This window comes from Pteropus vampyrus, unplaced genomic scaffold, assembly GCF_000151845.1.
Source record: "Pteropus vampyrus isolate Shadow unplaced genomic scaffold, Pvam_2.0 Scaffold89, whole genome shotgun sequence".
In the NCBI taxonomy this organism is placed as follows: domain Eukaryota; kingdom Metazoa; phylum Chordata; class Mammalia; order Chiroptera; family Pteropodidae; genus Pteropus; species Pteropus vampyrus.
In genome coordinates this window covers 5,507,405-5,518,571 of record NW_011888870.1, presented here as the reverse complement: position 1 = coordinate 5,518,571, position 11,167 = coordinate 5,507,405, and the positions used below count along the sequence as shown (strand labels likewise).

The following is an 11,167-nucleotide window of genomic DNA, read 5'->3' as shown; positions in this document are numbered from 1 at the left end:
TTTCTCGTATTCACTACCTGTCAACCCACTGGTCAGGTGTGCAAGCGGGGGTACAGAAGCAGAAAGCTTATTGTTAGAATGTTATGTTCCCATGGGTGATAGCCTATGTTCCCATGGGCGATAGCCAAGCAGTAATTTTCCAGCCAGTACATGAATACTAGCTATGTCTGCATGATATACAGTTTTCTTTTGTCAATACAGAAAAGTCAATGAAATAGAATTTAGATCATCCTGAGATTACTGTTAAGATTTTAAAAATAATGCTAAAGCAAGAATTTAAGAAATAAATTACTGAAATAAAACTTTAAATTGCGGCGTAAAAGGTGTGTATTTGTATAGAGAAAGAGAAAGAAGAGAGGCAGGGAGAGGGAGACACTATTCGCTATACTCTTCTTGCTATTAAAAAAGAATAAAAAGCCTCATAAAGATTTTTAGGTCTACGTCATCATCCCACCAACAATAATCACAGACAAGAGAAAGCACTTTACCACTCCCTGATGAATAACAAAGTGGCTAACTGTAGCCTTGGGTATTAAAGAAGTTTAAAAACACACAGAAAAAGCCTGCCTTAGGTTGATATTAAGTACAATTATTATCAAATTCTAGTCCTCAAATTGTTCTCCATGGTAGAGTCCTTGCCTTCTGGCTCTCTGGGGCAGTATTTTTCCTGCCCAGAAAATTTCTTATGAAACATATAATGTTTTATGTCAGAAACACCAAACTCCTTAAAGGTCGATAGCTTTTAGGCTCCTAGAGACATGAACATGTTTGCTAGGCTTTATCTAAAAGTACGATGAAAACTATAGGGGCTATACTCCAAATCCTTTATACTAAATTGAGAGCGGAAGGTATGTTTCCATTTTGGTATGTGACAGGAGTAAGTAAAATACAAACTTATGTATGGGAAGATCATTCCATTCTAACAACACATGGAAGTCAGCAATATAGGTCAACAAATGCACATTTGAAATACAGGTTTTTCTGAATACTTATACTGAAGTTCTTTGAAAATCTGGCTAAACCAATCCCATTTTAATACACCAGTTCACATAAATGGCAAGTCAGAACATTTGCAAGGCAAGATGTTGTTTCTCTTTATATAGCCAGCAAAAACAGCTCTCAGCTTAGGTTGTAATGATAAAAGGATTTTGGAGCAGCTGATTTTAGGGAATCATAAAAACAACCCAACCTTATGCCCCAAAGGATAAAGAACATGCAAAGTCTGCACTGTGCTTCTAGTCAGGATTCTGCTTTTTTCAGTGTGAGTAACTGATGCCGGTAGATGAGTAAAGGGAGAAATAAATGTATAGACTAAAACCTGTGGCTTGGTTAGGTGAGTAACACCTGTAAAACAAAATCATGAGTTCTCTTTTGTTTTGTAAATTCCTTGAGGTTAATTTATGTAATTTTTGAAAAATTAAGAGGGAGTGGAATACATATTATTGCGGAAGCTCCAGGTTTTCTGCTATTCATGACTTAAATTGTGAGAGATCTATCAGATCACAGCACCTTTAAGAAAAATCTGAGCCCTTTTTGGGGGAGGTAAGTGAAGGGATGGAAGAATTATTTGATGGCTTCCTTTAAATCAATTAGGGAATGGTGAATATAGTTGCATATATAAAATAATAACTATGGAGTGCTTTCTAGATACCTAGTGCTGTTCTCATTGCCTGCAACGAATTCTCATTTAATCCTCCAGTCCCTAGGTATTATTACCCCCATTTTACTCACAAGGAAACCAAGGCACAGACAGTAAGTAATTATAAAGCACATAAAATAATGGTGCCAGGATTTGAACCTAGGCAACTTGATTCCCACATTTATGTCTAATCTCTGCATTAGGTTGTCTTCAGGTTCTGTATTTATATTCGACTTCTGAGGATTTGGTTAAATTCTTCTGGGTCCTGTCTACTTATAAACCACTGTCAGATAGATGTTAGTAAAGAGACATGCCAACATTTAAAGTGGCCATTCACTAAGACGGAAAACCCTGGCCCCTTAAAATTCCCAACTTCCTCATGACTCAGAAATTATTCAGCTGTCTTTCCCTAAACGCAGTGCTCCACTCAATTTAGTTAACTTTGTTGTTGCACAGCAACAGAACATCTCCACACAGGAAACGAAGAGGTTATTTTAGACTTAGGATGTCGCTGCCCAATATTCAGCAAGAGCCATGTTTGCTTCAAACATCTGAATTCTGAACCAATATAATCTTATTTAGGGGTTTTTCTACTTCCTGTATCGCACCACAAATTTCATTGGGCTACATTTTCTCTCAGAATTGACTAAGAGATTTAAAACCAAGCCAAGGAAACTAAAATTTGTGGTAGATAACGGTAGAAAACCTGTGACTGGACCGCCGAGTTTGCTGCAGCAAAGGCTATAAATGAGCTCAAGTGCATGGCCGGGACTCTTGGAGAGATTTCTGACATGTTGGATTCTCCAAAGGCCACATAACGCAGCGCTGCTCTTTTGTGGTCTCTGCTTTGGAGAGTGTACAAGCTGTAAATTTAACACACTGCTGGCCCAGCTGCTTTTGATCTTGACAAGTCTGAGGAAAGGGCTTTGCTGTGGCAAGCAAGCAGACGAGACAAACCCGAGCCAGCAGAATAGGAGGGGCATTCTCAGTTGTACTTCACAAACACACAAAAACAAGAAAGCCGGAAGGAAGGCTTTGCATGGAAAGAGGAGGGAGGAGAAGCCGCGAAGAGAAGGGCGCTCTAGCTAGGATGCGTCAGTTGTTCAGAAGTCCAGCCCGGCACGCCCCGGACAGGGCCGAGGCTCGCGGCTGCGCGCGGGCAGTCCCGCCTCTCCAGGTCGCTGGGCGGAGCAGTGTCGCGCGCGTCGGTCAACCTGGCCAATCACGTGCCTCTGTCGCCGCCCGCGTGGCCCCGCCCCGCCCTCGCCCTTGCGCGAAGTCTCGAGGCCGCGCGCGCGCGCGCAGTCCGATCATTCTCGGGCGCTGGGAGTTTTACCGGCCAATCGCACGTCTCTTCCGCCTCCCTTGCGGCCCCGCCCCTGGAGCGGGCGCGCTCACGGCCGCGGCTGCGCGGGGATTTTTGCGCTCCAGGGATAACGGCGGGAGGTAGTGTACCGGTTGGCGAGCAGTTGCCCGAGAGCTGGATTGCTTCGGGGTCGGCTGCGCAGTCGAATAGGGCTCCCTTTCCGCGGTTAGGGGACTTCTCAACCGCACCTCAGGCTTGGGGTCTCTCAAGGGCTGTGTGGGTTTTATGCAGTGATGGGAGGGAAGGGAAGACTCCTCCCTCTGTTCCCACCCCCCCCCGTAAAGTTGATGCCTTTGTTTGAGGAAACAAACTTAAAGTGTGCGCTCCTTTTCAGGATCTATTCGCTGCTTACACTAAAATGATGCAGGCAGCCGTGAATTTATCTGCTCTTGTGTTTCTTATCCATGAGCCTCGGAGGGTCATTGTTTCCAGTCACAGCTTTTAGAATTTAGGGTAGTATGACAGGTCAGATCATGTTCTGAGTCAAGATCTTATATTTCATTATGAGGCTGGTGTAGCGAAATGATAGAATTCCTGACTATCCAAAGTCGTTCTTTTCCCCAACCTCTATAAGGCAGATTTTGAGGATGTTTTGTTAAAAGCAGTCTTGTTTACATGAGACGCTAGCTCATTTGAAATGAAAAGCATAGTCACTATGTGGACCACAACTTTAGGAGGGTAAATGGAAAACGACATCAAAAAGCAAGAATGAAACACAACTAAGTGAAAGGAAGTTGCTGGTCTACTTGCTTATGTTACCTACAAGAAAAAATTCTTTGGTAAAAATTGAGGAACATATAGAGGTGTGGGTTAATTTGATTTCCAATTCGTGATTATTTTTGGTTTTTAGAGGTCAACCAAGATTTTATTTTCAAGATGGAAAGCTCTTCAGACTCCGCGGTGATTTTACCTAGCACTCCACTGGCCTGTGCCAACCCACCATCTCCCCATACAAGTAGTTCAAGAAAACAAGTATGAAAATCTTTGTCCTTTCAGTGTATCGATTCTATATTTCTAATTATTGATTGTGGCAGTGGTGGTTTTAAATCTACCGAAGATAGTTAATTAACGTGTAGCAATAATAAGTAGGTATTAAATAATTTTAGGTATTCTAAGATAATGTATTTGACCTTTCCTCATCTCCAAATTTTCATCATCTTGAATCAGTTATTTCATTTAGTTTCAGATTATGTTATTGGATTACAAATTGAAGTAGTTTGAGTCCGCATTGTTAGGAAGGTCTTTATGACAGGATCAAGGCCTTTGCCTTAATTTGTAACTGAAGCACTCAGAGCAGGTCTGGCATGTTCTTGTTGCTGAACAAATGTTTATGATTACTGGGATAAGTGTCTCAACACTGTTTTAGAAGAGTGCTGACTTTGCTAAAATAAAAAGAATAAAAGTAATGGAGCTTTTAGGAATTAAAGACAGTTTGTGATGGTTAGTTACTTTAGATACATGGGGACAGAAAGCCATCTAGTGGTATGTACTGTAGAAATGTGAGGCCTTTATTTGTAGTAGATTATATCAGGAATGTTTTTCTTGGTTAATATTATTGTTTGTGCCTTTTACAGCCTATGAGTGCAACACTCAGAGAACGGTTAAGGAAAACTAGATCTTCATTTAATTCCTATTACAGTGTGGTAAAACGTCTTAAAATAGACAGTGACGAAAATGATCAGACCTTTTCAGAGAAACCAGCATCTTCAACAAAAGAAAACTGTTTGGAATTTCAAGAAAATTTTAAACACATAGACAGTGAATTTGAAGAAAGTACGTGTCTGAAAAATACCTTCAAGAATATCAGTACAAACGAATCTAAATCACTTGATAGTGCTGTTCTCATTGCCTGCAACGAATTCTCATTTAATCCTCCAGTCCCTAGGTCGATATTATTACCCCCATTTTACTCACAAGGAAACCAAGGCACAGACAGTAAGTAATTATAAAGCACATAAAATAATGGTGCCAGGATTTGAACCTAGGCAACTTGATTCCCACATTTATGTCTAATCTCTGCATTAGGTTGTCTTCAGGTTCTGTATTTATATTCGACTTCTGAGGATTTGGTTAAATTCTTCTGGGTCCTGTCTACTTATAAACCACTGTCAGATAGATGTTAGTAAAGAGACATGCCAACATTTAAAGTGGCCATTCACTAAGACGGAAAACCCTGGCCCCTTAAAATTCCCAACTTCCTCATGACTCAGAAATTATTCAGCTGTCTTTCCCTAAACGCAGTGCTCCACTCAATTTAGTTAACTTTGTTGTTGCACAGCAACAGAACATCTCCACACAGGAAACGAAGAGGTTATTTTAGACTTAGGATGTCGCTGCCCAATATTCAGCAAGAGCCATGTTTGCTTCAAACATCTGAATTCTGAACCAATATAATCTTATTTAGGGGTTTTTCTACTTCCTGTATCGCACCACAAATTTCATTGGGCTACATTTTCTCTCAGAATTGACTAAGAGATTTAAAACCAAGCCAAGGAAACTAAAATTTGTGGTAGATAACGGTAGAAAACCTGTGACTGGACCGCCGAGTTTGCTGCAGCAAAGGCTATAAATGAGCTCAAGTGCATGGCCGGGACTCTTGGAGAGATTTCTGACATGTTGGATTCTCCAAAGGCCACATAACGCAGTGCTGCTCTTTTGTGGTCTCTGCTTTGGAGAGTGTACAAGCTGTAAATTTAACACACTGCTGGCCCAGCTGCTTTTGATCTTGAAAAGTCTGAGAAAAGGGCTTTGCTGTGGCAAGCAAGCAGACGAGACAAACCCGAGCCAGCAGAATAGGAGGGGCATTCTCAGCTGTACTTCACAAACACACAAAAACAAGAAAGCCGGAAGGAAGGCTCTGCATGGAAAGAGGAGGGAGGAGAAGCCGCGAAGAGAAGGGCGTTCTAGCTAGGATGCGTCAGTTGTTCAGAAGTCCAGCCCGGCACGCCCCGGACAGGGCCGAGGCTCGCGGCTGCGCGCGGGCCGTCCCGCCTCTCCAGGTCGCTGGGCGGAGCAGTGTCGCGCGCGTCGGTCAACCTGGCCAATCACGTGCCTCTGTCGCCGCCCGCGTGGCCCCGCCCCGCCCTCGCCCTTGCGCGAAGTCTCGAGGCCGCGCGCGCGCGCAGTCCGATCATTCTCGGGCGCTGGGAGTTTTACCGGCCAATCGCACGTCTCTTCCGCCTCCCTTGCGGCCCCGCCCCTGGAGCGGGCGCGCTCACGGCCGCGGCTGCGCGGGGATTTTGCGCTCCAGGGATAACGGAGGGAGGTAGTGTACCGGTTGGCGAGCAGTTGCCCGAGAGCTGGATTGCTTCGGGGTCGGCTGCGCAGTCGAATAGGGCTCCCTTTCCGCGGTTAGGGGACTTCTCAACCGCACCTCAGGCTTGGGGTCTCTCAAGGGCTGTGTGGGTTTTATGCAGTGATGGGAGGGAAGGGAAGACTCCTCCCTCTGTTTCCCCCCCCCCCGTAAAGTTGATGCCTTTGTTTGAGGAAACAAACTTAAAGTGTGCGCTCCTTTTCAGGATCTATTCGCTGCTTACACTAAAATGATGCAGGCAGCCGTGAATTTATCTGCTCTTGTGTTTCTTATCCATGAGCCTCGGAGGGTCATTGTTTCCAGTCACAGCTTTTAGAATTTAGGGTAGTATGACAGGTCAGATCATGTTCTGAGTCAAGATCTTATATTTCATTATGAGGCTGGTGTAGCGAAATGATAGAATTCCTGACTATCCAAAGTCGTTCTTTTCCCCAACCTCTATAAGGCAGATTTTGAGGATGTTTTGTTAAAAGCAGTCTTGTTTACATGAGACGCTAGCTCATTTGAAATGAAAAGCATAGTCACTATGTGGACCACAACTTTAGGAGGGTAAATGGAAAACGACATCAAAAAGCAAGAATGAAACACAACTAAGTGAAAGGAAGTTGCTGGTCTACTTGCTTATGTTACCTACAAGAAAAAATTCTTTGGTAAAAATTGAGGAACATATAGAGGTGTGGGTTAATTTGATTTCCAATTCGTGATTATTTTTGGTTTTTAGAGGTCAACCAAGATTTTATTTTCAAGATGGAAAGCTCTTCAGACTCCGCGGTGATTTTACCTAGCACTCCACTGGCCTGTGCCAACCCACCATCTCCCCATACAAGTAGTTCAAGAAAACAAGTATGAAAATCTTTGTCCTTTCAGTGTATCGATTCTATATTTCTAATTATTGATTGTGGCAGTGGTGGTTTTAAATCTACCGAAGATAGTTAATTAACGTGTAGCAATAATAAGTAGGTATTAAATAATTTTAGGTATTCTAAGATAATGTATTTGACCTTTCCTCATCTCCAAATTTTCATCATCTTGAATCAGTTATTTCATTTAGTTTCAGATTATGTTATTGGATTACAAATTGAAGTAGTTTGAGTCCGCATTGTTAGGAAGGTCTTTATGACAGGATCAAGGCCTTTGCCTTAATTTGTAACTGAAGCACTCAGAGCAGGTCTGGCATGTTCTTGTTGCTGAACAAATGTTTATGATTACTGGGATAAGTGTCTCAACACTGTTTTAGAAGAGTGCTGACTTTGCTAAAATAAAAAGAGTAAAAGTAATGGAGCTTTTAGGAATTAAAGACAGTTTGTGATGGTTAGTTACTTTAGATACATGGGGACAGAAAGCCATCTAGTGGTATGTACTGTAGAAATGTGAGGCCTTTATTTGTAGTAGATTATATCAGGAATGTTTTTCTTGGTTAATATTATTGTTTGTGCCTTTTACAGCCTATGAGTGCAACACTTAGAGAACGGTTAAGGAAAACTAGATCTTCATTTAATTCCTATTACAGTGTGGTAAAACGTCTTAAAATAGACAGTGACGAAAATGATCAGACCTTTTCAGAGAAACCAGCATCTTCAACAAAAGAAAACTGTTTGGAATTTCAAGAAAATTTTAAACACATAGACAGTGAATTTGAAGAAAGTACGTGTCTGAAAAATACCTTCAAGAATGTCGGTACAAACGAATCTAAATCACTTGATGCTGAGTCTTGCAGTGGTCTCAGTAATGACTGTATGAATGAGAGTCTTCCCAAACAAGGATTAAATGAAGAAAAAGCAAAATTGGTGAAGCAGATTCAAGAGAAAGAAGACCTTCTTCGGAGGCTAAAACTAGTCAAAATGTATAGATCAAAGGTGAGAATAATTTCAGAATCATTGCATACTTATTAAAAATTTTTTTAAATTTTTTAGTTTTAGATAAATGCTAGGAATGTCATTTCATAAAGAGAAAATTAGCACAATTAGCAATAAGCCAAGTATCCAGAAACCTGGCTTCCAAAAACTTTTAACTCAAATATAAGTCAGATTTAGAGTAGAAGAGGCCTCAACACCAGATACAACTTTTTAGAAGTCTCAGCTCTCAATTAATATGCAGTTGAAATTTTTCCAGCCTGTAGCAATATTAGAAGTATCAAATGTTAGATGTAAGTATAATGAGAACAGAAATGACAGCTGACAGTGAATGATTTTAAAAAGCTAAAAATAGGCTCAGAGAATACATAAAAAATATTTCTAGTAACCATCTGTGTTCTTCTAAATTATTAAAAGTTTTCAAGGATTTAGTTTGAGAAAGCGACAATTAAATATCAAATATATTAGATTTTAGATTTCAACCCAGTTAGGTTGACTTAAATAGAACTTGGGCACTTGGAAGAAGAAAACTCTTTCTTACCTGGATTGTTCATGTATAGGTAGTTGCCCCTTCTACCCAGCAATATGGAATAAATGATGGAATAGTGTATTTTATTTGCTCTCTTGAATTTTTAGGATTTTTCTAAATATAACTGCTTTAGCTTGAGATAGGGAATGTTGAAAATATTTTTAATTTGAATATTCTCATTTTTTTAAAGTATAACTGTAATAGAAAAAGTGAATTTCTTTTTACCTGTATCGTTGCGTCTCTCCATGATTTTGTCTGATTTAATGACTGATTTTTGCTTAGACCAAACAAAATAGCCGTAGAACTCGATTTGAGTGTCATTGTATCCATTTTATTTAAAACCACCCTATTTTTTTCTCCTGGGTAGAAGCCCCATTCATGACCAAGTGTGTTACCCTTTAAACCTACTCATTGACTGATTTAACAGCTTTCATTAAGTTAAAATAAGATGCCTATCTAGTTACTGACATACATTTGTTTTTTTTTTCCTGTTTCAGAATGACCTGTCTCAGTTACAGTTGTTAATAAAGAAGTGGAGAAGCTGTAGCCAACTGTTGCTTTGTGAATTGCAGTCAGCTATGTCTGAGAACAAGAAACTCAGCCTTACTCAGTTGATAGACCACTATGGGTTAGATGATAAGTTGCTACTCTATAACAGAAATGAAGAAGAATTTATAGGTGTTTAATCAATATGTTTTTCTCTAGAATATCTTTGAGAATGACAACTGAAAAGATACTTATACATTTGAAAGGGAAAATATAAACCATTAGGGCTTATAGAAAGATATCTTGATGAACATTGATTTAGGGCACTCTGTTATGTAAATATAAACTAAGTTCTAAAATGAAGATTTACTATTAAAAAAATATCATGTTTTAAAAACTAAGCAGTTTTGGAAATCACTTGTAATACACTGTTTTGTTTATCGTGGTAAAAAAAAAAAAGTTTTAATGTTAAAAAAACAGTCCAATATGGTAAATGTCTAAACCTAAACTGTTCAAAAAATGCTTGCCTCTGTCCTAAGTTTATGAACCTTGTTTCCATCCATTTACCACATATTTCCATCTAGATGGTCAAGCAGGTAATTAAACTTACATGTCCAAAATTATATTCTTCCTGTCTCTTCAAATTTATTTCTTGTATTCCTTATCTCATTTAGTGAAATGACCATCTCTTATACACAACCACATCTCCTCCTCTCCCATTTCAAGGCATCAGGGCCTACAAGGCCTTTCATTTACTTTTCTAGCTTTATCTATAAAATAGATTAAACTTAGAGTGTCTACTTAGTTCATAGTTACTCCTCAGGCAGAAACCCACCTTCATAGGGTTTTTCTGGCTGCCATGTTGTGTACAAGGTTACTTGTCATCCTGGCCATATACAGAAATATGATCCAAGCTGGCCCAATCTCTGAGAATTTGGAATTGTGCTTGGGAAACAAAAGCTCATCTCTTTACACTATTCTATGTAAATTTGGGAGCAGAAAAGCTGTATTTCTAGTCCTTCCTGAGGGCTTTCTGGATTTCTGCTTTCGAGTCCTTTTAAGGGCTAAAACAGCTTTACTTAGTTTAAAAAGAAAAACAAAACTTAAGTACTTTCCTACTAGTAGGCCCCCCTCCTCCAAGTGCATCTTACTTTTAGATCAGTCTCTCCCTATGATCTAACAAACTGTTAATATGCGTCATAGCAGGAGACCCATTCTAATTGTTAGTGCCCATGTTAGTAAACTCTCTTACCTGGCTCCTATCTGCCCCCAACCCCAAATTCCTGCCTTCTAGATTCTGTCATTGTCATTGGCTTCTATGAACCCAAGAAGAATGGTCCAGACCTCAAATGAGCCTCCCCTGGCCCTGGGATTCCTAGATGGGGCACGCTTGGGGAGCTGTGCTGTTTTGTGCCTGCCATCCTTCGTCACTGCTTGCTGCTCAGCCAGAGGGCCTAAATGTGGCATGGGTGCTGGCATTTCGCTGCAGCTGCCCACTGCTTACTAGCACATCCCCTGGAGTCACCCTTACCTGGTCACTTGGAGGAACTACAGCATCAGTGGGAGTGTGGTTCTGGGAGAGTTGGGGAGAGCAGATGGGGGCATAGTAACGGGCATTTCCAAGGCATTGGCTGGGTGCTGAGAGCTCCAGCAGCACAGTGGGCACGCCAGCAACAGGAGGTGGGTCATGGAATATGGATCAGAATTATGGGAGAGTTTGGGGCCTAGGGATGCCCATAAGGTGCCCGCCCCCTTTTAAAATAATTTCTGTTGAATTTCAACTCCATTTAATGAGATACATTTACAGGCATTCCTCTGAGATATTGTGGATTTCAGTTCTAGACCACTGTAGTGAAGTGAGTCATGAAGTTTTTGGTTTCCCAGTATAATTTGGTTAACTTTGGCACAAGAGAGAGACCTAGTTTTTGGCCTGTTTCAGCTTTCAACATGCCTCCCTCACTATGCTTTTCTACCTTTTGAT

At 40.7% G+C, this 11,167-nt stretch overlaps 2 protein-coding genes across 4 annotated transcripts; both read left to right on the top strand.

The window, feature by feature from the left end:
- Nucleotides 1–3,280: 3,280 nt before the first annotated feature.
- LOC105294550 (swi5-dependent recombination DNA repair protein 1 homolog) lies at nt 3,281–4,948 on the top strand. Its single transcript, XM_011363817.2, has 3 exons — nt 3,281–3,470; nt 3,856–3,977; nt 4,580–4,948. The coding sequence occupies exons 1-3, from the start codon at nt 3,464–3,466 to the stop codon at nt 4,946–4,948; spliced, it is 498 nt and encodes a 165-aa protein (XP_011362119.1). The 5' UTR covers nt 3,281–3,463.
- Nucleotides 4,949–6,142: 1,194 nt separating this feature from the next.
- On the top strand, nt 6,143–9,811 carry LOC105294527 (swi5-dependent recombination DNA repair protein 1 homolog). 3 transcript variants are annotated; one of them, XM_011363782.2, is made up of 4 exons: nt 6,143–6,270; nt 7,040–7,161; nt 7,764–8,174; nt 9,198–9,811. In XM_011363782.2, exons 2-4 carry the CDS (start codon nt 7,066–7,068, stop codon nt 9,384–9,386), a joined length of 696 nt encoding a protein of 231 aa, XP_011362084.1. In that variant the 5' UTR covers nt 6,143–6,270; nt 7,040–7,065; the 3' UTR covers nt 9,387–9,811. The 3 variants fall into 3 exon arrangements, with proteins under 3 accessions (XP_011362084.1, XP_023388507.1, XP_011362085.1); XM_023532739.1 differs by having other exon boundaries at nt 6,194–6,266; XM_011363783.2 differs by having other exon boundaries at nt 6,212–6,336.
- Nucleotides 9,812–11,167: the final 1,356 nt, after the last annotated feature.